Genomic DNA, 26,881 nt, shown 5'->3' with positions numbered 1-26,881 from the left:
GTCTCATATGATTTTTGTTGTTAAAACTATTACCAGAATAAAATAATTGCTATTTGCGATTTGATTTTACCAAGTGAACCAAATACGCGTGGGTACCCGGGTGTAACTGAAAAGGTCACTTTTTAAGACCTTTCGAGTTTAACAAACGTTTTAAATATTTAAAAAATATTATTGTGTCGCTAGGATACGGGAGCTGATATGAAATATTTTTCAATATCTTGCGATTTTGGCACCCCCAGATATGCACACTATGATGGACCACAGAGGACCGAAGAAGACCACAGAGATTATACGTTGGAAATTGTAGTCGCACAATGGATAGGCATAACATTGACTTCATAATAATGATTTTTATCGCGCATTCCTTTTCTCTACTATTTTACTCTTTTGTGGATTTCAACGTAGGAAAAAATAATGCATGAAGATTTCCCTATAAAAATTTAGTCCTTTGCTGAAGTAAAATCTCCACTTATCTCTATTTGTCCATATTGTAAATTTCATTTAAATATAAAAAAAAACTTAATTTGCGATCAACAGAAAGTTAAAAAATATATAAATTAATTATATTAGCATATTTACATTGTAGAGCAATCATTATCGACGTTGAACGGCTTCAGAAACGAAAGTAATTACTTGATACTGTCTGAGCCATTCAAACGAGATTTGAACTGTCGCCAACGTTATCAGCGGCATCTGCCAACGATCAGCAGTGTTGCCAGCGTTGCCGGAGCCACTGGTGCTACCATCTATTATCTCTAACGTTGACTCAGCCGACTCCTCCGATACCCCGGTTGAAGTAGTTACTAGTCGCTGCAGAAGTCACATATTCATCAAGGAAACATGGCGGAGTTCAGGGAACCGCCTCCTTTGTTTGACAGTGAAAAAAATTGTCTGGAAGATGACAATGATGATTTGTTTCAGTCAGCTGTAGAGGTAATGCTGAGTTTTTCTTATTTACTTGATTTTGGAGGGCTCGTCAGGTTGCCACCTTTGGCATCTAATCTTAATTCACCTCTTTTGCAAGTGTCTGCATCCATTTATGTGTTTGCGATTTTAGGACCTGTACTTCAGAGCTGAAGGATGGAGGTTTATTTTAGTAAACTAAAGGAATTTAGTTATATGTTGTCTTTCGTTCGCATATGAAGTTAACTTTTTATAAGTGTTGTGATTGATGTTCAATCAGAGTGACTGTTAGTCATCCAATTTGACTTGTGAACTTCGGGGAAACAAATATTGTTTGCAGTGTGTTATTATTCGTTTTCTGGTATAATTTTGACGTTGTTAATCTGCGTATGTTCAAGAGTTTATGGCTTAATCATAGTACTGACGAACTAATGTTGTATTTTTCACAGACTCAGTCATCCAATGTTAAAGGTTCGCCGAATCATAGTCCATTTGAAAATGGAGAAGAAATTGATCTGAAAAGGGACGAGAAAACGGAAGATGGATCTCTCTTTACAGTACGTACTGTTTTTTTTGTTTCGTACCAATTACAAATATTCCGAATACCATTGGTATGCAAATACCTATTCGAGCTATCCGTAGGTATTCCAATGACTAAATGCTACTTCTTTCGTTTCTGTCGCAATCTTCAGCGTCCCATATTTCAACTTTAAATGCAGAGGAGATCAATCTCTTTCGATATCCAGCATTATGTATTTACTTAAATGTATGTTTTGCCACATCCGAAGCCGTAAATGTCAATGGAAGTGAAGAATTTTTCTGTCATAATTGCCTAACTTGGGAAATCGCATACTACTGGATTGGCCGAGACGTTACTGTTGCGTTTTCTGGATGAAAGGGGTACTGCATACCCTAAGTGGTTCACAGTGTAACAGGTCCTGGAATCGCCTATCTATGTGATCGGTGTGAAAAACGCTGATTAAGGGGAAAATGTGCTTTCTGCATTATTTGGCTCTGAAGGAAGTGTAGGTGACCTTGGCTTATACTGTTCTTAGCTCACGTTGAGTCTGAGTCAACTTGTTTATTGATGTTAATGTTGGCAGGGGGGAGAGTAGTACTTATGTATATTCTTCATCAATGTATTATGTAAGTATGAGGCCAACGTTAAAAGAATCAATCTCAGAGCTTGCGATTTTAAATCACTGTTCACCCCACCTATATATTTTTATGTTTAATAATTAGAATAAGTACCAGTTGGGGTGGCACTTATGTAATTGAAAATGGATTTTGACAAAGCAAAATTTTTTTGTTATTGCATACAGCTATCAGCTATGACTATGCAGATAAGATTGTTTCTCTTCTATGGTGTATATATTGCAAGTGCTAGTAATTTATGCAAAGGTCCATTCATTCTGAACATCATGTTGGGAGAGTTTTCTCTCCTATCCACAGTATTGAAATAATGTTTTGCAAAATTTCAGTGGCAAATATAACTTGTTTTGGATTTTCAAGTTAAGTTGAACAGCTTCTTGATTGTATATCGATTTTTCCAACCAAATGATCTTTGAATTTTCTCCTTATGGAAAAATCTTCCAATTTTGTTGGCAAATAAGTAAGTAATGGTTTTGCTAGTAGTGGGCCCCGTCGTCCTCATGGCAGCGTGGGTATTTCCCTATCCTCTCCCTTTCACCCCCATCCTCACTCGGAGGAGTAGACTGGCTCCTATCACGGTGGTACCTCCTTCCTTTTTTCTTTCCCCTCCCCGGGTGATGGGGCGTGTCAGTTGAATTACTGGGTCTCCTCCTACCCTGGTGTGTTGTAACTCTTACGCTCCTTGCACATTACACATTTTTGCCCACTTCTTTCTATTAGTCCACTGAAAAAGTTTACTAGACCTTTCACATTGTACTGTTAAAAAACAGGCACGATTTTTAGCTGCCATGCAGCCATCCAGTACCTCTGGGGTACATGGCTACCTTATCGTCTTTCAGCTTCGTGATCCAGGTTAACAAATGCACAATTTAACTCTAGACGGTTTCGGCTGTCTCCAGTTGTTCGCGCAATCCGGCCTGAAGGTGGCACAGAAGAAATGCGCGCGGGGACGTGTGCCCCGGGTTATGATGAAATGAAAGGCGAGGACACCTTCAATCTAATTTGTTTTATTCGCGCGCAACTTGCGGGGAAGCGCACGCCGAACACTCCGCGTCCTCACGCTCCCGGAATTTGTGAAACACTGACAAACACCCACGCCGTGGGCGAGGGCATCGATGTTAGGGTAAAAGGGTTACTGACCCTAAGTAACGGCACTCCCTCACTCCAAAAGGGTGTGAGTCGAGTCCCCTTGGCGGAGACCAAGAGAAAGGGGGCCGAAAGGGACTTCGCTGGGCCTTGGGAAATCCCGAGGGCGACGACACTCGCCGCAGGGGAGGGGGGAAATACCCAACACCAGTATTGTTGATAATAATCTTTTTGAATGGTTAAAATCGCACAGTATGGAAAGCAACTGGCCACAATTTAAACCCATGCGGTTTTTCCCGCTCGGGCAAAAATGTGTCATGTGCAAGGAGCAGTAAAGGACCCCCATTAGCTCCTCATTCAATGTACATAGTCCATTCTGAGCCTTAATTAATGACGGCATGCCATTTCACATTCGAAAGTTTAATTCCTTTGTTAACATTCTTCTGAATATTTTAAATTTAGTGTAATGGCTCTGTGGCTTTTACAAAAATATAATAGCATTTCTAATTCAGAAATAATGTCAAACTACCCCCACACTATGTTGAAAGTGAGTTGAGTAGTTCTTAGCTGCCTAATCGTCTTATAAATATGAAGTTTACTTCTTTATTACATATTATATCAAAGTTATTTTTCACCCCATGATGGTTTTCTTCATGATTCATGGTTAACAAAATAAGATTGAAACTTAACGTGATACGAATGACTTCAACACTACAGGTTCCAAATATTTCACACTAATTTTCCTTTTAAAAAGAATTGTTAATTTTTCTCTCTGAGAACCTCATTGTGATTCTAGGTCCGAAGTAAACAGTAAATAAAGCACAGCATGAAACAAGTGACTTGGTATGCAGTTTGCATGTATGCAGTTTGCATGTATGCAGTATGCATGCACGGGTGCAAAATTATATTACACTGATGATAAATTTTGTTGTGAAAAAAATATTTGGCTTAACTGGGATTTGAACCTGGATCTCCTGATTGCCGGTCAGGCATGTTAGCCAATTACTCCACCATGCCATCTTCTCATACAAGTTTGAATCCTGGTTGAGCCAAATATTTTTTCATGGCGCACTTCACCTTGGTGTAATATAACTTTGCACTCATCTGGGTGATTGCATACAAAGTCACTTGTTTCCTGTAGTGTTTTGAATTTCGTTGTTGCCAAATAGTGACAAATTAGGGTTTATTTCTTCAACAGTGTCTCAGTAAGCTTGACTTCTATCACAGGTGCCGCAGAGTGGACTTGTGACATCAACACCTTGTTTGGTAAAAACCCATCCTAAAGTTTGCTCTGACGAGATGGCTTGGTGGTGTACTTGTTCAATCAAAACATACCTGACTGGAAATTGGGAGATTCAGGAATAAATCCTGGTTTAGCCAAATATTTTCTCATCGCAAACTTCATCCTCGGTGTAATATACAAGAACAGTAAAGGCCTGTGTATAAGAAAAATTAACATATTCCATATTATCATTGGGGACCACTAAGTATGGAATGCATGGAGCGTAACCTGGTGAAATTTATGCAAAAATTAGCATGAAAACTTGGAATTCACGGAGTCGCAGCCATTTTCTTTTCTTGCGGTTTTCTTCTGTGTTTTGCTATCTCTAACGGTGAATCATAGGAAAAAGACATCTCTGGTGGAAAAAAATAACGTGGGTGTAATATAGAATTGAAAGTATACCCCGGAAAAGACATGAATGGGGCTAAGAAACAATTCAATTTCAATAACAGGAGGGTAGTACATAGCTTGCTGTTTGTACTGCAGATGAATGATAGATGGCGTCAGGTATGTCATAATATTTTTCTGCAAATGTGGGCTTGTTGCAAAGCATATAGCAAAGCACATGGTGATGAGCAAAGCATGTAGAGCAACGAGCAAAGCACATATATGCATATTGAAATAAATACTTGCAATTTTCCACTATTATAAAATTATTATGCCGTTGGTTTCAATGTTATTGCATCATCTTCACGGTCAAAGGTGATATAATAACATAGAAACCTAGAAATCCCTAGAAACATCTTGAAGATGATGTAGTAGCATTGAAACTGAAGTCGTTATAAATTTTATTATTGTGGCTAATTGCAAGTATTTATTTCTGTGTGGAAAAATTGCACTCCATGGTGTTTGAATCCTCAGATTTTACACATAGATATACTTGCAGCCTTATCAAAACAAAAATGGAGAAGGAACTGTGAAATTAATGTTTTGTTAAGTGCTGAATACCATTTTATTGCTAATTCTTTCTGTAAATCGTCCTTAAAAGAGAGATTTTTTTCCTAAGGGGTTTGCGCAGGAATTCTTTTTCCCCCAATAATGAAGACTCAAATAAATTTTTGGTGGGATTCAGGAGTCACGTATCTCCATTGCACACCCTCTTTTCTTTTGTAAATGGCTGGTGTCCTATTACCCCATGCCGCATGCTTTTGGAGTCAGCTTGCGGGATGGTTTGTAAATGCACTCGAGTCCTTCTCAAAGACGAAAATGAAGAAAACACTTTCCTGTATTAGAGATCATGTTTTTCGTAGGAAAGACAGGGTGTCCAGTGACGAGGAAAATCGGGAACTGTGTGTGAATTTTTATTCCATGGAATAATGTATGAACTATTCATGAATTTTTGCTCCAACGGGGAATTTCAAAATCTTTTAGTTCAAATTCTGTTCACGTAAAATTTTACCAGTTTAATGCCCATTTTGAGGCCTAAAATGAGTTCATCAAAATGTTAAGGGCGGTAGCTTAGTAGAATTTTTAGAGCTGCATCGAGCTGTGGAATGTCAGACAAGAAAACAGAATTAAAATATCTGGCACTCCTGACTCAAATAAGGTTCAAAAACACGAGAATAGAATTCCAGGTGACATCAACTTCTACTTATGAGGTCAAAGCATTGGGAGAAGGCAAGAAACAAGAGTGTCAAGAAGGGGTCTCCTCTGATAAAAATTCGACTTAATAATTCATCCCCACTACTTAAAATTTGGTACTCCTTGCCTTGCATTGAATAAATTTCAAATTAAAGTACAATGTGCTCTAACTGACCTATTCCTTGTCCTAGTAAATACATAAAAATAATATTATTTAAAAGTATTGAATTTGTTTTTTGTTTTAAAATTCCTATCTATCACAATAATCACACAAGATTTACCTGGAATTTTGCAAAATTTCCCTGGAGAACTGAGAATTATGCATAAATTTTTTGGATTTTATTGGCCCAACACCATGAAAGAAAACTACTCAAATAGCAGCTGTATTCTGTACCATTGCTTGTCAGCGATGTGGGGGATACAGCTATCCTTTTAACTCTACAGCTAATCTTGTCCAAATTATAAATTCTTCTCTTCCTTCATTACCTGTTCCATGTATTTTATTGGATACCTTCTCTTGCCAATTACTCAGAATACACTGTTGAAGATGGTAGGCTGCTGTGGCTGACGAGAAGGTGTTTGGTGCCCACGTTTATGACTAGTGGTTTACTGTTGAGTTTACAGCAAGCTGGAATTCCCAGGCCAAGGCATTGGAATGACATAAAAACTTCAAAAACTGTGTCATTAAATGAATTTCATGTTAGTGCTTCCGTTTGGCAAGTTTTGAACTTACTGGCCTCAACTGCTCTGTAACCGAAATTACTTGACTCGACATTTGTAATGCAACTCGAAACGCTTGGGTGGAGTACCAACTATGAACTCAACTCGAATTTTCGAGCACTCTTACATCCCTAGCAAGTAAACATAAATTAAGGTATGGTGATTTCATGGCACGTTAATTGGATGTAATTATATTAGTAATTCATCTTCGGTAGAGTTGTTTCATGAATACTTTTGTTCTTTGAATATATATAATCCTGATTATAAGAGACAGCGGATTTCAAGGTCCAAACTGTTCCTTGTTGCTGGGTAAAATGTGTCCTCCCGTTAAGTCTGTAATTGTAGAATGAGTAGGAAGGAAACGTAGTGATTAAGTTTCATTAGACATTGGTTATTGGATAATGTACCCATTTGTTTTAATTTTGATGTGATAAGATTGTGTAATGTCATAGCAGGCTGAGATTACAAAACATTTTACTCTACAGCATTTATTTTTTAATGTGTATAGGCAAGGGAGGTTAGAGAGAGTAGGGTGGTTAACACAGTACCACAATGAGAGTCAGGCCAGTGCTTTCCATTCTTCAGGGGCAACTAGCTGCCTCTGGTTTTCATTAAGGTTCAGTTTAGTCTTTATATACAGCCTGTACTGGACTAATTTTTAAAGTATAAAAAAATATTATATATAAAGGAATACCAAGCAGTATAAATGGTCAAATACTAATAAAAATAACAATAGTATAAAAGTTGTAACAGTACGAACTTATCATGTAAATGATTTCACATAGTTCTCATGAATAATATTTGTATATTTGGTCATTGACTGTGAGAAGCCAAGGTCTTTAATATCATTTACCAACCTCTGCATTTTATAGACAGGGCTATTAAATGCATGGTTGGTGCTGTGAAAACTAATGTGAAATACAGTGCAACCTCGATAAAACGACACCCCACGGTGCACCAACAAACACTTGCTATAGCGAATTGTCGCTTTACCGGAGGTGGTGCAAATAATAGCCAATATACCTCATATTACTCCTTTATTTTCTCGCTTAGACGTGTTTGGTGTTTTTTAGCCATGGTGTGTTCCATCAAATGCTTTCTATTCATGCAACTCATGGACGTGCGGGTATGCTGACGACTGCTTTCTGCCGCCCGAGGAACAAAAGAAGATCAAGCATTTGCGAATGCTAATGCCACAATATTTTCACCAAAATTAACTACTTATTTATCGAATGACAGTTTACCACATAAATTTGACACTGAGCACTCCATTAACTTCATTTCTAACAGATCGCTAGCAATTACAGAGATTAAGGAGTCTTGATGTAAGTTTTTCTGGCGGTGAAACCCTCGCTATGGCGAGAGCCAACACCAGAAGGGCCTCGTAAAAACGAAATTTTTAACATGCTTATTATATGATGAATTGACGGTGCATCGGCTATCTCTCGTAATAGCGGGGGTCTCGCTATAGCCCGTACTCGCTTTAACGAGGTTCCACTGTATATGAGTTATCTCGGCTCTGAGGCTATGATTTGAAACATTTATTTTTAAAGATTGCTTTATGGCATTTATCAGCTGATAGCGAAATAAATGGGAAATGATTTTGTCTATTCCCCACAGCTTTATTTGGTAAGACCTTGATTGGTTTCATCTCATTATCAAGAGGAAACATTTCCTGTGCTATCCACATAATTTGTATTTACACGTTATAATGAAGAGGAAACATTTTCTCTTATCACAGGAAATATTTTCTTTTGTCAATGACACAGTGTTGAAACCGGTTGAGGTTTTACTGAATAAGGCATTGTGGAATAGACAAAGTTATCAGTATATTTATTTAACCATAAACCTGTTCCATAAACAAATTTAAGTATACCGGGACTAGCCACGGTGATAACTTTTACGGGAGTCACCCGCAATGCACAATTGTGCAAAAAATCCACAGAGAAAAAATCATTCGCCTTGACCAGGATTCGAACCCGGATCCCTCGATTTCTGGCCGAGGATTGTCCGGTATAGTCCACAAATTTCCACAGGGATGAATGACGCCTCGGTAGCTTAACTGGCTAAAGCACTCGGCCGGAAATCGAGGGATCTGGGTTCGAATCCCGGTCAAGGCGAATGATTTTTTCTCTGTGGATTTTTTGCACAACTGTTCCATAAACTTTACTTGCAAACATTTATAGATATAAAAGCAGAGGTCATTATCATCATGAGTCAATAATCCTGGGATTGGTTTGATGCAACTCTTTACTCAATTCTCCTATCACTTGATCTTTTCTCTCCTAAGGACATATTACCTCTCCACCTGCTACATATACTTCTTTACCTGCACCATGTATTTTTCCAAGGTTCTTCCTTTTAGATTTTTGCCATCCACTTGTCCCTAAACAATTGTCTTCATTAGCCCATCATGACTCAAGAAGATAAACGTTTTAAAAATGTATAATTCTAAGGTGCCATATATGAAGTATGTTGTGCTTTTTTGTCATTAACGTAGTGAAAAATAAAAATGGTCGTAATGCAAAAAAATTTTTTGCCAAACGTTCCTTGGTATTAGGTGACTTCAAAAATTTTAGGCCATTCAAAAATTTTCCTCGGCATAGGTGTCCTCAGGTTTCTTTGTCGTTTGTTGAATTGACATCTGGGACCTTTGTTGATTTTTTCTGCACCTGCTTCAGCTGAGTAATTTGAATTTTCAATTTCTTGTGCCAATGAGGAGTAAAAGGAAAATATTTTTTGTTGAATTTTTGAGTTTCTTAGATAGGATGGAATAGGGTAGTTTCCTTCATCAAAGAAAACGAAAGGCATTGATTGCGATTCGTTACCCGCCATTAGTGTATTCATAATACACAAATTATTTGGTTTTTGAAATACCGGTTTTGACAAATGGCAAGGGTCAAATTTTATCCTCATTTGAAAAAGGCCAGATTGGCGCCCATGCGATTCCACTCCACGTGACGTCATAGGGACCTTGTTTCTACACGAGAGGATGGGAGTTTTACATCCTCTGAGGTTACCAATGCATGCATGAGGCACAGAGCTCAGGGAAACATGTCTTAATAATCACCTATTAAAACTGGCTAAGGTCGGAAAGTTTTCTTCGCTTGATAAGGTATTAATAAACCTTTTTTAAGCCAAGCACTACCAGCCAGCAAGGTACTCAGCTACCCGCTAGCATCCTGCGTCCTATCAGCACTCAGAGCCTCGATCAAGGTCACCTCACAAGGCGGGAGGGGGAACCAGAAATGCTTCGCATGGACTTTTTCCCATCATTCCTACTTACGCGTTGCGTTTTCATGCGCTTGAAATTTTTCACTTTTCATTTAATCGCGAAAAATAGATAATCGTCATTTAAAAATCTAAAAGCGTGAAATACGTACTCCAGAGTAATAATCTTTCGATTTAGGTAATAAAAAAATAATAGGAAACCACCCTATTGTTTGCTTTACAATTAATAACTCAGCACTGCTAATTGTTCCTGATTGTTTCTTTATTTAGCTGGTTACATTATTTCATTGATGTTTCTGTTTCAATCTGTTACTCTTTTAGTTTTTGTAATTAGTGGAGCCCGTTTGATTTATTTCCAGGATGCTTTCAATGGTGATGAGCCATTTAGCTCCAATACAACTCCTGCAGATGTAGCTAGTAGATCAGATAACACAGTACAGGTATGACTGCTTTATTGTCTTTGGTTTGCTTATGTACTCACATATTGCATGTATTCAACTGTTTTGGTTTTATCCTTTGGCTTGGCATTGAAAATACTTATCACATTTTCAAATAAAATCGAGTAACCACTCAACTGGTTGGAAATAGTAAGGGAGACCGGGGCCCATACACCCATGGGGTTTGTTTATGCGCTGGCCATTGTTTGAAAAATTTAAAGTGGATCACAGCATATGTTGGACTATTTTAGAGATGTTTCCTATCAAGTTAACTTGCCATTTTATGGTGCTGTATTTGCAAGCACATTATGTGAGCAAAGGATTTCCATTTACTTCGTTTTTTACTTTTATTTGATTGAAATTAATTTTAAAAGTCACCAATTTTCTGTTTTCATAAAAAAATTCATTTAAAAAAAGGAAATATTTTTTATTTTGTATGTAATTATCTCTTACTCTTACTAAATGTTCAGATGTTCAAAAAGAGAATGTGAAAAAGTATGAGAAATTAAGTGTTTTGATGGGAAAACTCTGAGAATTTGTGCCCTGGAATCTTGTAACAGCCCTAGCCATTATGTCCTACAAATAACCAGTATGTTAAAGTAGCATTTTGTTGCTTTGAGTTGAATTTATTCTCTGTCCTTACAAACACCTATCTTATATTGGAACCATGTCCTTTTGCTCTAACATGTTCTTCTCTGCCGCGATACTCTGCTGTTACAGCAGCCGCCCCCATTGTCGAAGCCGGAAGCCAAGGTGTCGAGCTGGTCGTCAAGTGGGCCGGACGTCAAAGGGACCGACGAGGAAGTGGAAGAAGAGGAGGTGCCACGGCCTGCGCCCAAGGCGCACGATGAGCACACGATGGAGATTCGGGTGCAGGTGGCGCAGCGTGCTGGCGAGGGGATGAGCGCATATATGCTATACCGTGTGTGCACCTGCACCAACATCCCGCTGTTCCGCCGTCCCAAGTCGGAGGTGATGCGTCGCTTTTCCGACTTCCTTGGCCTGCACGACAAGCTGGTGGCCAAGTACTTGCGGTCTGGGCGCATCATACCCCCTGCGCCTGAGAAGAGCATTGTGGGTAAGCACCTTTGGTCATGCACAGCAGTAATGGATGGCACTGTGGGGAAAAATCTGTTTGAAATTGCTTTCAATTGTATGATTTTGCCCTTTAAGTTTTCTTTAAGGGCATCTCTGTTTCTTAGTCAAAAGCTGCTTTGATATCACCTAAAAATTCTGAAAAATAATTGATTTTAATACATTTTTGAAATCCTTCTCCTGTGAAGGCATGTGCCTATATATTAAGCTTATCAAACCAATGCCGATTAAAAATGCTAATCACTCGGGAAACTCATTGAAATTGCGTAAGTTTTGAATTGCATGAAATAGGTGCACGAGGAAAGCTTAGTGCCTATAATAAAATGTAATATCTATGAAGCTGGATAAGTGATTCAATTTGTTCATTGAAGGTTGTGCTATTTTAAATGAATTGTATAGTTTTGATGGCTGAACTTCAAGCAATTCATAATCAACCTGAAATAAGTTGTCATGGTTGAACATGATGTTAATAGTTGCCTCTTTTGATAACCATCTAGACTTAGAGTATGAGTAAATGGTGATGAGTGGCCTATTCTCTGACTGGATCCTTCATTCATGGTGAAATAAAAACACAGTACTATTCCACAACCTTATATTTTTGCAGTCTACTAATTTGTTCGCGTTTACCAATTAAGTCTACCAATTTTGTTGTTGTTAAGTCTACCAATTTTGCAGTCTGTTGATTTTATTGGATCCTTCATGTTGACGTTATGTATTGGTGATTTTGTCATTACTTATCCGAAATTCCTTTGCACGCAGGCATGACCAAGATCAAGATGTCTTCCTCACTGAGCCCCACAGAGCAGCCTGGCACGACGACATCCCCGACTGGCTCTGCAGGTGCTGCCTCTGGTGGTGGTGGTGGTGGCGGCGGTGGCCTGGACTTTTTGGAGCGCAGGCGTGCTGCACTGGAGCGGTACTTGCAGCGCACCGCAAACCATCCTGTGCTGCGCGTGGACCCTGATGTGCGGGACTTCTTAGAGTCAGGTGAGCACGTGTTGTGCCCTGTGTTATTTTAAATTACCCATTTGCATTTTTCTGAGGCTTTTCTTGGGTCGTGCGTAAAATCCACAGAGAAAAAATCATTCGCCTTGATCGGGATTCGAACCCGGATCCCTCGATTTCCGGCCGAGTGCTTTAGCCAGTTAAGCTACCGAGGCGTCATTCTTCCCTGTGGAAATTTGTGGACTATACCGGACAAGGTGGTATGGACTGCTGAGCATATTATGCGACGAGCAGTCCAAATCGTGCGCACGGCGCCACAGCCGGAGAGTAAAGTCCGAACTTTGAACACATATAGGTGTTCTCTCTTTGACGAATTTAAGTATACCGGGACTAGCCACGGTGATAACTTTTACGGGAGTGACCCGCAATGCACAATTGTGCGAAAAATCCACAGAGAATTGGGTCATTGTGATGGAAATCATCAGTTTCATTTATTTATTCCTGTACCACTGATAGCAATACCTTTGGCCTTCTACATCGCGGTTTTTAACTCAGCAATCAAACATAAATAACAATCAATTAAGGTACACGAATAGCCATGCTCTGGATAGGGGCCACCTACCAAGGTGGGACTCAAACCTGCAACGTCTTGTGTGGCTGGCAAGGACTTTACCCTGCCACTACCGAGGCCGTTGCTTACTATTATTAAGCCTTTTCTTTAATTTCAAACCACAGACAAGGGTCTTATTTTTACCATTTGTGCAAATTAGTTCAAACTGCAGATAAAAACACTGGATTCTCAAAGCTGCAACATTTTGTCATCTTTGATAAAAAATATTATTTCGGTAACCCGTGGACGAAGTCTTCGTGCAACTATAAAAGCTTCGGCAGTTAGTCCGGAAAAAATCGGGATCCACTAACTACTTCGAGTTTTTATTCTCAACCATTTTTAAAAGAGACACACAACAAGGTAAAACAACAAACCCTTGACTACAAAAAAGTACATAGTTACTTTTTTCTGTTGATAAAAAAAAATGGCATTGTCCGCAAATATACGAAATCATACATTTCATAGAAATCTCAACAATCTTGAAACCTGCCTGAATGATGTGACTATTGGTATTGCTGTGCTGCCAATAATGGGTCTTATTTCATCTGTATGAGCACACAAAGCTGAAAATAATATTCTGAGAAATTACTCGGCACTCTCTGTAGCTACTGCAAGCAGAGGCATTCAGAACACGACTCTTCAGCTCCTGTTGTATTTCTCTGAGAGCACACCTGAAATGCATCCATACAAAGTGGCATGTTGTGAATCTACTGTCCACATGCTGCACCTTTTTTCAATGAAATTAACATTTAATTTTTAAATTTCATTGATTGATTTCATTTATTCAATTTTAAATTTAGCTTTTTAAATTTCTCTATCCTAGATAGCTCATCATTACTCAAACTCAATTGTTCAAGATGGAAAAGGTTAAAGTAATGATTTTCTTCACCTCCTTTAACACTAAGTGGGTCATCATACCTTCTTGTTACATCAATTGTTGGCCTTTTGTGATGCCACATTGTAAATATTTTATTTACCTCAATCTGAGAATCCTAATCGTAAGTATCACATCAGTTTCATTATAATTTTCACTTATGGGGCACTAAGGATCACCCAAAACAAATACATGCAGCAGCCTTATTTTACAATAGTATTAATTTACTGTGACAAATTTAATAACTAATCAAAATTGACCGCCTTAACCCTTTTGCATATATGTATGTTGATGGCATAATGAACTCATGTTGAGCAGTTCACGGCTCGGCAAGGGTTCTTTGTTTCTCCTCTGCTTTGTGTCTTGCAGGGCTTGTTGTTGTTTACACTTTTGTGAGAAATTTTTTCCCTCAGTGGAAAGTTCACTCTTTACGAGCATATGAACCAGAACTCTAAAGACATCACAAGAACATAGAAGTGGTTGGTAGCATTTGCTTTTATTTTTAAAATTTACTTGAAAATAGCTGAATGGGGAGAGTTTTACAGATTATAGGTGTTTCAATTATGCCCTGCTTGTTTTAAAGTTAATTTCCCATAATTTTACTTTTTCAATGCAGATGCGGAACTTCCAAAGGCAACCAACACATCCGCTTTAAGCGGTGCTGGAGTCCTAAGGCTTTTCAACAAAGTTGGGGGTACAGTCAACAAAATGACTTATAAAATGGAAGAAAATGACCTGGTGAGTCTTAAATGAAAACCTCTAATTTCAAAGTTAAAGGAACCTAAAGCTTGCAATTTTGTGAATGAGTAATGGAGGGAAGGTTGCTTTTGAGTATTGTAGGTAGTATAAAGTAGTAACCAGACAGGTACATTGTTATGCTCTATACATAATCCCCATCCTTAGTGCTTTTAATAGCCAGTGCTGAGTGAAAATTGGGAAAATTCAAGTATAGTCATGTTTAAAGAATCGATGAAGATTTGAATCATCAAAGATCATTCTCTCAATCAATTCCGTTTCTCTCCTTTTTGCCCTAAATTAGAATTTTCTGTTACTAATTATTGATAATTAGTTTCCCATTATTCCCAACATGTTCCAAAGCTGCTCTGCGATTCATTAAAGCTTTTGCTGAAAATAGATAAATGTTTGACTCTGGATAGGATAATATTTACTTGAAGGAACAATTGTCACAGAGAAGTATTTTGAAAGGAGGCTAAAAACTTTAAGATCATTAATTTTTAATTAAAAAGCATGCATTATATTGGGGTTCACCCCTACAGATTTCATCTGCTTGTAAAAATCCACAATTTTGGATTATCACACTAAAAATAAGTAAGAAAAATATTTCCATCACTAAGTGCAATAGTAGTTGGAGGACGCACAGGACTCACTGTGAGTAAGTAACATACATATCAGGGACTTGATTATTGTGTTATCACTGGGTTATTCTGTTATTGCGCAGTGGTTTGAGGAGAAGGTGCAAGAGATAGAAAGTCTGGAGAGTGCTGTGCGGGAGCTGTTGTCAGCCACAGAGGCACTTGTGTTGCACCGCAGGGACCTGGCGGCTGCAACAGGGGCATTGGCCCGCAGTGCAGCTGTGTTGAGCAACTGTGAGGAACACACGTCCCTTTCACGGTCACTCTCGCAGCTTGCCGACATTGAAGAGAAGGTGAGTGAGTACAGTTACATCCCAACGCCTTCGCCAGGACATATAGGCAATTGTGAGGGCAGGAATTGAGTGGCTGCCCCCTGACTCACAAAGGTGGTGAAGAATCAGGGAAAAAATGACAACACCCAATGGATACTGGAATTATTGAGTTGGCTACTAAGTTCCCTTGGGTTTTTTTTACATTGTCTTCGTCAAAATCAGCTCGATGGATAGAACAAGGCGTCTGTGAGGTCAAAATTTCCTTTTTTGAACTTATAATTACAATTTTGAGTGGTTCTTTCAGCTATAGCATCTACTCGATGCATAGCACAAATTTTGCGAGACGCTTCTGTAGTCTTAGAACCTTAATTAAAAGCAAAGAGAAAGAGATGTCAAAAATGCTCAATTTTCTCAACTAAAGATTCCAATTTAATGTTGTGAAAAGCAAGAGAAATTTATTTAAAAAACATAGTTTCTGGTAAAAAAATGTCCTCTTTTGAGTTACTTCATACATTGAGCTGAAAACATTTCATGAAAATTGGAATGTTACAATGTAAAAAATATGGCAGGAACGTAGTTGCCAACCTAATATTTATCATTGGGAATGAATTACAAGTTCCCTCTAAGTAACCACCAAATAGCCCTTTCCTGCCTACCCCTACAATTGGGAAACTTTTTCTGTGTTACAAGTAGGATGAGAATATGTATTTTAAACCTCTCTGTGCTGAGCTCTTTTTTGGGTGTGAGTTGCCTGGGTATTTTCATCCCTCAGATTTGGGACCTAGCTCAACCTGTCCCTTATTCTGGCCACTGGACTACTCCCTCTAATCCTGTCATAGCATGAATCCACGGTCAACTTATTGCGTTACCAGTGTTTTTTTCAACCAAAAATTGTATTTGATTTATTCTTCTAAAATAATTACTAACATTTTATAAGTATTTTGGAATTTCAAGCGGATTTCTAGCGTTAATAATAACAGAATTTGTAAATAAAAGGTGATAAGGTTATAAATCTGGAAGTCCATAATTTTCAATGCCAAAATTTCTAAATCACTTTCGCACAGAAGAATATGAAGAATTCTTATCAAAGTGTAAAAAATTGTACTCTGCAACAAAATATATTATTGAAAAACTGTTGACAATATATCTTCACAATGGATTTCTGCGGTGAGGATGATCATAAATGAGTGGAAGGGTCGGGGTTTATTGCATGGGGAGTAGACCTAAGGACTCGCTAGGCTGGGTCCCAGGCTGGGCCTGAATGCATCAGAAAATGGCTACCTCAGCGGTCACTTCCCTTCCCTCGCATCGGCCAGAGCCAACGTCCACTCGTTTGCGTTGACAGCTATACCTGATGTCAGGAGTTATGCGTTTGAAAATTCTGGTTGGCTCCACCCGACGTCTAGCACGAAAGGGTTAAGTGGGATGCTGGAGCAGGACAACTGGGACTGCAGCCTCTTTTCTCTGGTCATATACACTCCTCCCTCTGGTCCTTATGTGCACTCCAATTGAGAGGCACAGCCCCACTCCCTTTGACATTGCTCTGAAAGTTCTGGAGCCCATATGCAATTATCACGAGACTGGGGCAATGGTCACTATTGCATAACAGGTGGACGCATGCTTGCTGGGTCCTGTGGGCATGCGACAGTATGATGAGGCTCTCCCATGACAATTGTAAATCTTTAGCTGTCTGAAGGAAACGTCCTTGAAATGCCAATTGTGGTAAAAAAATCGATGGCCATAACCCTTCTTAGATAAGTTGATGACATCAAGAACTTGTGCTGAGAGGATCATGGCTCCTCCAATGCTCGTCGTTCACAGATAGAAACATAAATAAATAGATAAGGGTAAAAAATTAGGCCTTACTATAAATCAGTTTAAATATTTTAAAGTTCCATCAGAAAAATATGAATATTAAAAGTATAAATAAATATGTATTTGAAAATATCTGGTTTAAAAAATTTAGATTAAAGTGGATATGTTATTTTTACCATACATCTAATGTATATGCGTATACATATATGAAGGTGATAGCTTTTGTATTTGAAAAAGCAGAAAAAGAATAAAGCCACGGATAATATTCGAACAAACCATCACTATGTTAAATTAGGTAGTTTTTAAAATTAGGACTAAAATGTGGAATTTTTTTGCAATTCTTTGAATTTTTTCCGATAGCATGAAGCTATTTCTTAATCTAATGTATGTATCTGTTCTGTAGAAATATAATTTCTTTTTTACAAGTGTCAGAATATTTTTTTTCAAGTGCTCTCACGTTCTGTTCTTACTGTTTCCTCTTGTTTCAGATCGAAATTCTCCACTATGAACAAGCTAACTCGGACTCTGCATTGCTCTGTGAGCTAATGAAGGATTACGTTGCCCTTATAGGAGCTGTCAAGGTGAGTTAAAAATTTCTTTTCAGCAGGTCTTCTGCGTAAAATTTATATCAGATACTTTTTTCTTTTCAAATTTTCTCAATTTTAAATTTATATGGTAAATTTGATTAGTCATAATTCTGGAACATGCCATTTTTAAATCATTAGCGTACCTGATACACCCATGTCTCGTATAGCGCAAGGGATGCGTTCCTTGGGGTCTTTGCGCTATACAAATTTGCGTTATACGAGAGCGTTTTAACATTGAGAAGATAGGGATGCGTTCCTGGTAGCATAGGTCTTGGGTATTGAATTTCCTCTAAAACATATATATTCCCATAAATAGCCTTAGAAAACATTAATTATATAAATTTTTATAGTTTAAAACATCTTTAAAGATAGTATGCACGCATTCGAAGACTTATTCACGTTAAAAAAAATTCTTACGTGCTTTTGAAATTCCCTCCTGTCGTGCGGGTGGGCTAACATCTGCTATCTCAGGGGTTCGTAATGCATTGCCGGCAGTTGACGATTTTTCAAACCAGTCTAAAAATATCTATTGTGTCACCCAGGCCCTTTTGTCGCTCATCGAAATGACAGGCAAATGCTACTTTGAATGCCATTTCATAGCTAGCGGAGTTTAAGAATGATAAATCATTTTAATTTGAAGCCCTCCGAGTCATTAGCAGCTTCGTGAAAGTCTTTAAATGCCTTGAAACCTGACCCAGGTTTTCCTTCCCTGAAAATGAATGAACGAGAATGCATTCTTTTCCCAAAGAATATCGTCTCGTCAACACTAAAAACTAGTTGAGGGGGAAAGGAGCCACTTTCAATCACAGCTTGGAGTTCATCAGAAAATGTTGTGGTGACTGCGCTATCAACACTTACAGATTCACCTGATATCGCCGCACTGAAAATACCTGCTTGCCGTTTAAATTCTGGAACCAACCGGGGCTTTCACTAAATGTCTCGGAGCGATTACCACTCTCGTCTTTTTGCACTGATTCACTCTGAACTTTCCGTATGTGTAGACCGCTTGGTTGAAGTTGGTGCGGCTGAGGTCACTGATGTTTTAACTTAGTCTTTATTCAGAATAAGGCATCGTGCGTTTTAACTTCCGCACGATATCGCTTTGATGTTCTCCATTTTCAAAGCAATTGACCTATATCAATTTCTCTTCTGGGTTTATGGTTTTTCTTGATAAATTCTTGATTTTTCTACCCGAATTCCTATTTTTTGCCATTTTATCTTGGTTTTTACTCTGCATGGCTCTATCGACATCACCTTCTACTGCTGAACTGTATTCTTGAGACGCAGAGGGCCTACGACTGCGGGGAGGGAACGAAGCTATTGTGTTTGAGACTCTACAGCGGACCCTCTTATATGTTGATGCTATTCATGCGCAACTCGGCCACCGCTCCATTTCTCCCCCGTGAATACCGATGACCTTGAAGGCTTTAGCGTAGACTCTCTACCTGGAAGTCAATCGCCCGATAACCTATGACGGCAAAAATTACGTCTCAACCAGTATTGCTTAAAAAAACTCATTTCCACTAGCCCCACGCTTAATTAATGATCTAAATTAACTCATACTCTTAAGGAGACGAGATAAATTACTTCAGTAGGCCGGCTATCTGGACCCAATGACGAGTAATACTTTTGGCCATTGCACAGCAATGGATTTCGATTAATATAAAAAACAAAAAAGAAGATTTGAGGCAAGCAATAATATTAATATGCGTAAAATGATAGAAATTTCGTGTGTACTTAGCGCAAGTTCACGTTTTATCACGAGAGCATTTAAGATTTTTGATTAGGCTACACTGCGTTGCAATGTTTCCCTGAGGAACGACTTTGCGCTATATCGAAATTGCGCTAATCGAAATTGCGCTATACGAGACATGGGTGTACTTAATAAATGCAATCATTGGTGAATAGACCGTCTGGAAATTCATATTAATTAACTAGTAAATAGAGGAACCTAATTTTTTTGGAACTGCTGCAATGCAATTATAGTGTGTAGTGTACTTTGTTTCACAAAAATTCACGTCAGTGTTTCACTTTGTAAAATGCACGAGTAGATTGGATGGACTAAGTAGCCTTTGGAGAATGGTGGTTTTAACATATGATAAAAAATACCATCAGGAAGTGGAAAGGCTTGAGTAATTTCCTTTTGCATATTTAAGGATTAATCAAATACCAAATCATGTGGCTTTGTTTTTTTAGGATGTTTTCCACGAACGTGTGAAGGTGTATCAGAATTGGCAACATTCCCAACTGACCCTGACTAAAAAACGGGAAGCTAAAGCAAAGCTGGACTTATCTGGGAAAACTGATAAGAGTAGTTTAGCTGCTGAAGAAGTCAGTGAGGTGAGTTCTATTGTGCAAAGATGCAGTCTCAAGACCAAAAATTTAGAAGTTTGTGTAAACAAACTTCATATGAACATGTCTTTCCAGAAAATGTAAAAAACATTGCATTTTTTATTGTCAAATAATCATCACGTCCTTCACAGTTTTTATGATATTAATTTTATGGTTCTATTAATTTAATTACAATAATTTTACTTTAATTTAAGGCTCATTATTATAATTGGTGATCAAATAGTGCACAATAAAATACCATGAAATACATTCCAATATGAGCATTACATCATTCTGACCTCGGTCGAAAGATGATTCTTAACATAACCAGCCTAAGATTCATGACCGCCTTTAAATAGCCGTTCACCCAATAGAAATCCGTAAGTCCTTAGATCCCTATTATGTAATCACTTTTTCTCACAGAATTCTTCATAATTTACTTTATTTCTAACAGTCGGCTTAGTCTGAAATTAAAGAAATGCAAAAATTGGAGCTTTTGGGTTTTTTTTAGAACTCCATGAGTTTCCTATCTCTTTTGTTGATATTATTCTTGGAGTGCAATAATTTAAGTTGATATCGATTGGCTACCAAAGAAGCAATTTTGCTTGAAAGACTTTAGACCAATGAGGGAACGAACTCCCAGGTTCTACTCCCTGCTTATTATGGAAAGAATTACTGAAAGCAAAATATGGTATTTCTCCGAATGTATAGTCTCCCTCTTAATGTAGCCCTCCCCTAATTTTGAGGCCTCAGTTTCGGGCAAAAATATGTTTGAATGTAGTCTCCCCTTTACTTTGAATACGGGCATTTTTTGGGAAAAAAGGGGGGGACTATATTCAGATAAATATGGTACTGCTTCTGTTTTAGGGAGTTTTTGCTAGTACATAGAGAGGTTTGTTAGAGGAGATTGTTTTGCATGCATTGTCCATTGGCTGGGTTTGGAACCGTGCCAATGACTCCGAAATAGGTCTCCTTAAAAGTTCGCTGTATGGGGGTTCGTTATATTGAGGTTTACTGAATTGTGAATTTCACTACTGTGCAAGTGGGAGGTTGGCAGTACATCTCATCCCTCCATTAGGTTTACGATAAATTCTGTGGACTCCACCCCAATTATTGACGATGATTCTTTGTTTTGCAGTGGGAGGCGAAAGTGGAGCGGGGGCAGGAGGAGTTCAACAACATTTCGTCAATGATTAAGAAGGAGATGGAGATGTTTGAGTCGCAGCGCGTGCGTGACTTCAAGGAGACGCTCGTCAAGTACTTGGAGAACCTGCTTGGCCACCAGCAACAGGTATGACTACATAGCACTCTCCTCTTGTCTTGTTGCAATTGTGCTTGTTCATTTATGTGGATGTGATACACTTTCTGCTACCCAGTGTCAAATTGGAGGGAAATTCATCATTCCTGTCAAATTTTTATTTAATTCCTGCGATATACACTTTTTGTACTGCATTAGATAAAGAGTACCTGTTGAAATTAAATGGCTAGAGAAGGCTACATATTTAAAATGACTGCAGCTGTGGTTAGTTTTGTACTGAGGGTTTAGTGGAAAGCAAATTTTCCCAACACCTGCTCTACACCTACATTACATATCTAAAGTATGTTCCTACATGTATTGTTGATTTAAGAACATGTCCTGTCTCACTCTCTCCTTCTCTTTTCATCTTCTTTTCCTCCTATCTCACGGTATCAGTATACAATAAGTCCTCTACCTACCAACATTTGACTTACAAACTTTCAGGGATAAGGACATTCTAAAACTTGAACTATGACTGAAATTTAATATTTGGCACCTTTGATGTTGGGCAAAGCAACGTGGTGTGGCGATCAGGAAGTTGCTTTTTGGGCATAGTCTAAATGAAGTATCCATTAATTTGCTGTAAAGTCGGGAACTGTTCACCGTGTCTTGCATTTTCCTTCCCGTGGGCAGCGAAGATTTTTTTTGTCTTCGGCCATGTCTTTGCGCAGCAAGATCAGTTCGCAGCCATTGTCACAACTGTAATGCAGTGTTGCATTCTGCTTACCTGGCTTGGGTATTTCAACTTATGAGCAAATTCAACTGATGAACAAGGTTTCGGAATGCATCTAATTTGTGTGTCGAGGACTTACTTTGTATCCTATAAATTAGATTTCCAGAATCCCTGGTCTTTAAATGCTGCCCCATCAATATCTCTACCAGGTTTTAAGGTGTAATAATCTTACTCATGTGGTAAAACTTATCCCAATTGATTTTTGGCCTCGCCAACAAGTGATCTCCACTGACGTCCGTCTTCTGCCCTCTGCTGATCTGCTGCTAACTTCCTAATTCCCCCAACACTTGGTCACTCCATTTGACAAGGGGAGTGTCCGAAAACTGGGTCTTGGATAGCAATCAAACTTTGCATTGTTGTAGTCCATGAGGAGCTGTCTGCCACGTAGGGGGTGATTCTTAGACAGCTCCCTATGGACTAAAACACTATAAAGTTTGATTGAAATCTGAGATCTGGTTATGGGGCACTCCCCTTGTGAGCCTTGATCTTCCCAGTGATCTTTTCCCTAATGGCTTTCCCATCGACACTTTTTCCATTAACTAGTCCCTCTTCTTTGCACCCAGCCACCTCAATCTTCATCTTCTACTTACCAGTGCTACTATGACAAGATCCTTATATACAAGGGTGGATCCAGGATTTTTTTCATGGGTCTGAAAGGCAAACAGTCCTCTCAACTTTTTATCAAGAACACTTACAACAATTACTGTACGAAATATATTCTTCATCTTCATACTCTGTAATGCAAACAAAACAACAGTAATGATGACGGGGCTTTATTAAAAATCTTGTCCATTTTTTAAGCATCTGTGCCCCCCCTAAATCTGCCTATGCTTATGTAGCGCCCTAAGTTCCTGGTTCGTCCTTATTCTCCACACTCCAACTGCTTCAACTGATCTAAATGCTATACATAATATCTTATTTTCAAAGACTATCTCTCCTCTCAATTTTTGGTGAGTGTCCAGATTTCCACTTCATATAAGAGTACTGGCTGTATGATAACTTCATGCATCTGAAGTTTTGTCATCCTAGTTTAAAGTATACCGGGACTAGCCGCAGTGATAACTCGGGAGTCGATACGGGAGTCACCCATAATGCACAATCGTGCGAATGATCCACAGAGAAAAAACCATCCGCCTTGACAGGGATTCGAACCCGGATCCCCCGATCTCTGGCCGAGTGCTTTAGCCAATTAAGCTACTGAGGCGTCATTCTTCCCTGTGGATATTTGTGGACATTATTTTGTCATCCTGGTCAGTAGTCTACTTCCAAAGAGTTGTGATAGAGAGTCCTAAATCATCGTTCAGCTGATGCTAGTCTGAGTTGAATTTCATCATCTTGTATATTTTCATTTGTTATCGTAAGACCCAAATATTGAAAAGTATTTGTTTTTCGAAACTTTAAATTTAGGACTTTAAAATCTTTTTGGTTGTTAGGTTTTCTGCTTATTTTCATGAACTTGATTTTTTCTTCATTTACTTGTAGTCCTTTCTTAGTTTCAGTGATTAAATTTTCTACTAGCTCCTTAATATCTTTCTTATTTTCAACAACAAGTTCTATATCATCCGCAAATGCTAGAACAAATACCTTAGTGCCAACGTTTGCTCCCCCTTTGAGACTACTTATGCTTCTTGGGAACTCCTCTATAACTAGGTTAAATAGCAGGAAAGGAAGTACATCTCCCTGTTTTAGGCCTATATTGATATTAGAACTCCCAGAGTATTCGTTTTCAATCTGGGGTGCAAGGTCAACTCCAGTACCCAAAAAGAGGGATAAATCCTTTCTTAATCCTTAATTGAGCTTGGGGTCTTGTGGGGTCGTGGCATACCCGAATTCATTGTTTGGGCAGCGGTCTTTTCCCATCCCTCTATCAGCTATCGCCAACATTCAGTCAGAAAGACCCAGTTTCTGAAATCAAGAAGAAACTTATGCAAACAGAACACTGTACCCATTCCAAATGTGGAAACTTTTTTTCCTAGGAGGGAAACTCGTCCACCTTTTGTAGTAGAGGCCAGCGGATTGATCTGTCAGGGAAGAGCAGCTCTGCATTCACCGTTATGTACCGTATTTCTCCGAATATAGTCCCCCTCTGAATATATGTAGTCCCCCCCCCTAATTTTGAGGCTTCAGTTTCAGGAAAAGTTAAAAAAAATGCGTTCGAATATAGTTTTTACTTTCACTTTTACCTTTTACCCTTTACTTTTACCACAGGCATTTTTGGAAAAAAAAGGGGGACTATATTCAGACATATACGGTATATATCTAACTGCTGCACACTCCCAATTATCCAGGCTAATGATGGGGAGGGACGGCACGAATAATCAGAAAACACGGTTAATCCAAACGTTCACTTAAATGTCTTGTAATGTTCATAATTTATGTGAAACAAGCAATATATTATTATTAATACAGTCATTCTGTTATTTAAGAGTTCTTCCCAAACTTATTGAGAGCTTTCTTTGCCAGTTCGTGATCTTTTTGGTGGCGATAACATGGCTGTACTCGTATTATCAATGCTCCATGTAAGATCTGGTTTCGAAAACCACACATCCGTGGCTGTGTGATCACAGAAACAGAAAAGTGGGTTGCACAAATGCTTCAAAACCACTGGAAACTGCATTGTCAGGCACCACGCCACGCAGTCGCGTCTCGTACAAGTTGCCCGGGTTGCAACTGCTGCCGGACGTGTATCTGTGATCACGGAGAGCTGTGCGCACTGTGAAGCTTGGAAAACATGAACACGGTGCTCCCATGAATGCAGCTAGCACACGATCGCTTCCGTTTTACGATATGGAATTAATGGATTGGGATGGAATTAATAAGCCCGTTGTATCCTAGCATTAATGCAGAAATTCCGATGATGTTGCGGCCGGTTTTTTTTTCTTAAAGGTTGCAGAAAAAATTGTGCGAGAGTGAAAATTATGCACCGATAATCCGCAACCTGGATAAACTGCAGCCGGATAATCGGGAGTCTGCTGTATGAACAGAATGTAGTCGAGACTAAAAAACATACACAATTGATGGTTTCCCTAAGCTCTAATTGTGCCTAATGTTAATTTTTTGTTCCAGCTCATCAAATTCTGGGAGATTTTCCTGCCTGAAGCCAAAGCCATAGCTTGAAGGTGACCAAGTCTACAAGTGAAAATTCCTCTTGTGGTAAATATTGTAAGACTTGAATTTTTGATGATTTCAAGTCATTTTCCACTAATTTACCTATTTCACGGTTAATGCTGATGTTATTGCTATGATTTCATGTCATAAGTTGATTCATATTTTATGTTGTTGACAAAGTTCGCTTAATTGTTCCTTACTTTATTTTGTAATCGATGCTGAATTATTTGGTGGATGTCTTTACTCACTTTTCATCCTTGTACTTAAGGAAATGCACCAGTCTCATGTGTTGTTTGTTATCAGTGCCGAGTCATTATCGCTGCTCCATGAATCGTTATTTTGTTTCTCATAGTTTCTGGATAGAACACATGGTGCCTTTGAGTGGTGGGGAGTTATACAGAGTTTGAATTGCCCGCCATATTTAGGTAAGAAAGATGGAGAAAAGGAACATTATGCTCTCACTTTGTCGATTTGTATATAAGCGTTGCAGACAGCTGTGTGAAATGGAATTTGAACGGAAGAGGTTTATTTCTGGGCGAGGGGGAATATATTTACGGATTGAGGGAGTGTGGATTCTCATTCAAGAGCATTGGCAGCTGTTGTCGGTGAATACTGTCGCTGTGGTACTATGTGATGATAATGGTGGTATAGATGTGCTACTGTTTATGTATTTGTGAATATAATATCATTCCATATTTGAGATCTATCATACCTAAGCCTCATATATACAATATATATATATATTTTGATTCCTATTATTAGTTCTCGAAATTGGTCATATGTTATGTGACTGTTTTAGTTACTGAGAATTCATGCATTTGTGTTTCTTTTGTGTGGATGGAAGTATGAAAGTTTAGTAGCCCTAATCGATCAGCTATCAAATTGTTATGATGTTGGAAGTAAGGCTTGAAGTCTGTGAAAATTAAATTTCAACGGAATGAGTTTGGATTGTTTAGCTGAGAAGGATCGTCACTGTTATACTGATCATTAAAGACTTTTGTTTACAAATGTGACAAATATTTATCCTCATTATGGACTTAAATTCCATTTCAATGTGCTCATGATATCCTTAGTTTCAGGTAAGTCTTTTGTGCGTTGGGACTTGGTTCTTCCTATTTTGCATTGGGTTCTAGATTGCATGAATGCCCAGGATATCCCTTGTCTGGAGCAGGTATTTGCTGCTTTTAGGAGTAGCCAGGTGCTCATGCAAGCTTACTCAACTGTAGATGCATTGAATGAAAACAAATGATTTATTGGACTCAACTGCTTAGTGACTTCTTTTGGACTAGCCTAGAACTACAGCTTATATATTTTTATATATTTTGCATAACATTTGAGCCCCTGTAATTGTGGTAGTTATGATAGTATCCTTAGCCATTTCTACATTGGAAGCATGTATACTTTTGTGTAGATGTTTTGTTGATATTAAATTTGTTGCTTGAAATTTGA

The 26,881-nt window shown here is 38.5% G+C and overlaps 1 protein-coding gene across 3 annotated transcripts; it reads left to right on the top strand.

Moving 5' to 3' along the window:
* Positions 1-765: 765 nt before the first annotated feature.
* On the top strand, positions 766-26,881 carry LOC124165284 (sorting nexin-2-like). 3 transcript variants are annotated; one of them, XM_046542623.1, is made up of 12 exons: positions 767-933; positions 1,353-1,460; positions 10,315-10,395; positions 11,113-11,470; positions 12,247-12,474; positions 14,533-14,654; positions 15,376-15,582; positions 17,865-17,957; positions 20,160-20,303; positions 21,433-21,585; positions 25,391-25,477; positions 25,785-26,881. In XM_046542623.1, exons 1-11 carry the CDS (start codon positions 841-843, stop codon positions 25,439-25,441), a joined length of 1,638 nt encoding a protein of 545 aa, XP_046398579.1. In that variant the 5' UTR covers positions 767-840; the 3' UTR covers positions 25,442-25,477; positions 25,785-26,881. The 3 variants fall into 3 exon arrangements, with proteins under 3 accessions (XP_046398580.1, XP_046398579.1, XP_046398578.1); XM_046542624.1 differs by having other exon boundaries at positions 766-933; positions 11,116-11,470; positions 25,391-26,881; XM_046542622.1 differs by having other exon boundaries at positions 25,391-26,881.

This window comes from Ischnura elegans, chromosome 9, assembly GCF_921293095.1.
Source record: "Ischnura elegans chromosome 9, ioIscEleg1.1, whole genome shotgun sequence".
NCBI classification, from domain to species: domain Eukaryota; kingdom Metazoa; phylum Arthropoda; class Insecta; order Odonata; family Coenagrionidae; genus Ischnura; species Ischnura elegans.
This window is presented reverse-complemented; position numbering and strand designations above follow the sequence as displayed.

Coding starts and splice junctions, on each gene's coding strand:
- LOC124165284 (XM_046542623.1), top strand. CDS start 841: ATGGCGGAGTTCAGGGAACCGCCTCCTTTGTTTGACAGTGAAAAAAAT. Junction 17,958..20,159: donor CCCTTATAGGAGCTGTCAAG/GTGAGTTAAAAA, acceptor TTGTTTTTTTAG/GATGTTTTCCACGAACGTGT. Junction 20,304..21,432: donor CTGCTGAAGAAGTCAGTGAG/GTGAGTTCTATT, acceptor TTTGTTTTGCAG/TGGGAGGCGAAAGTGGAGCG.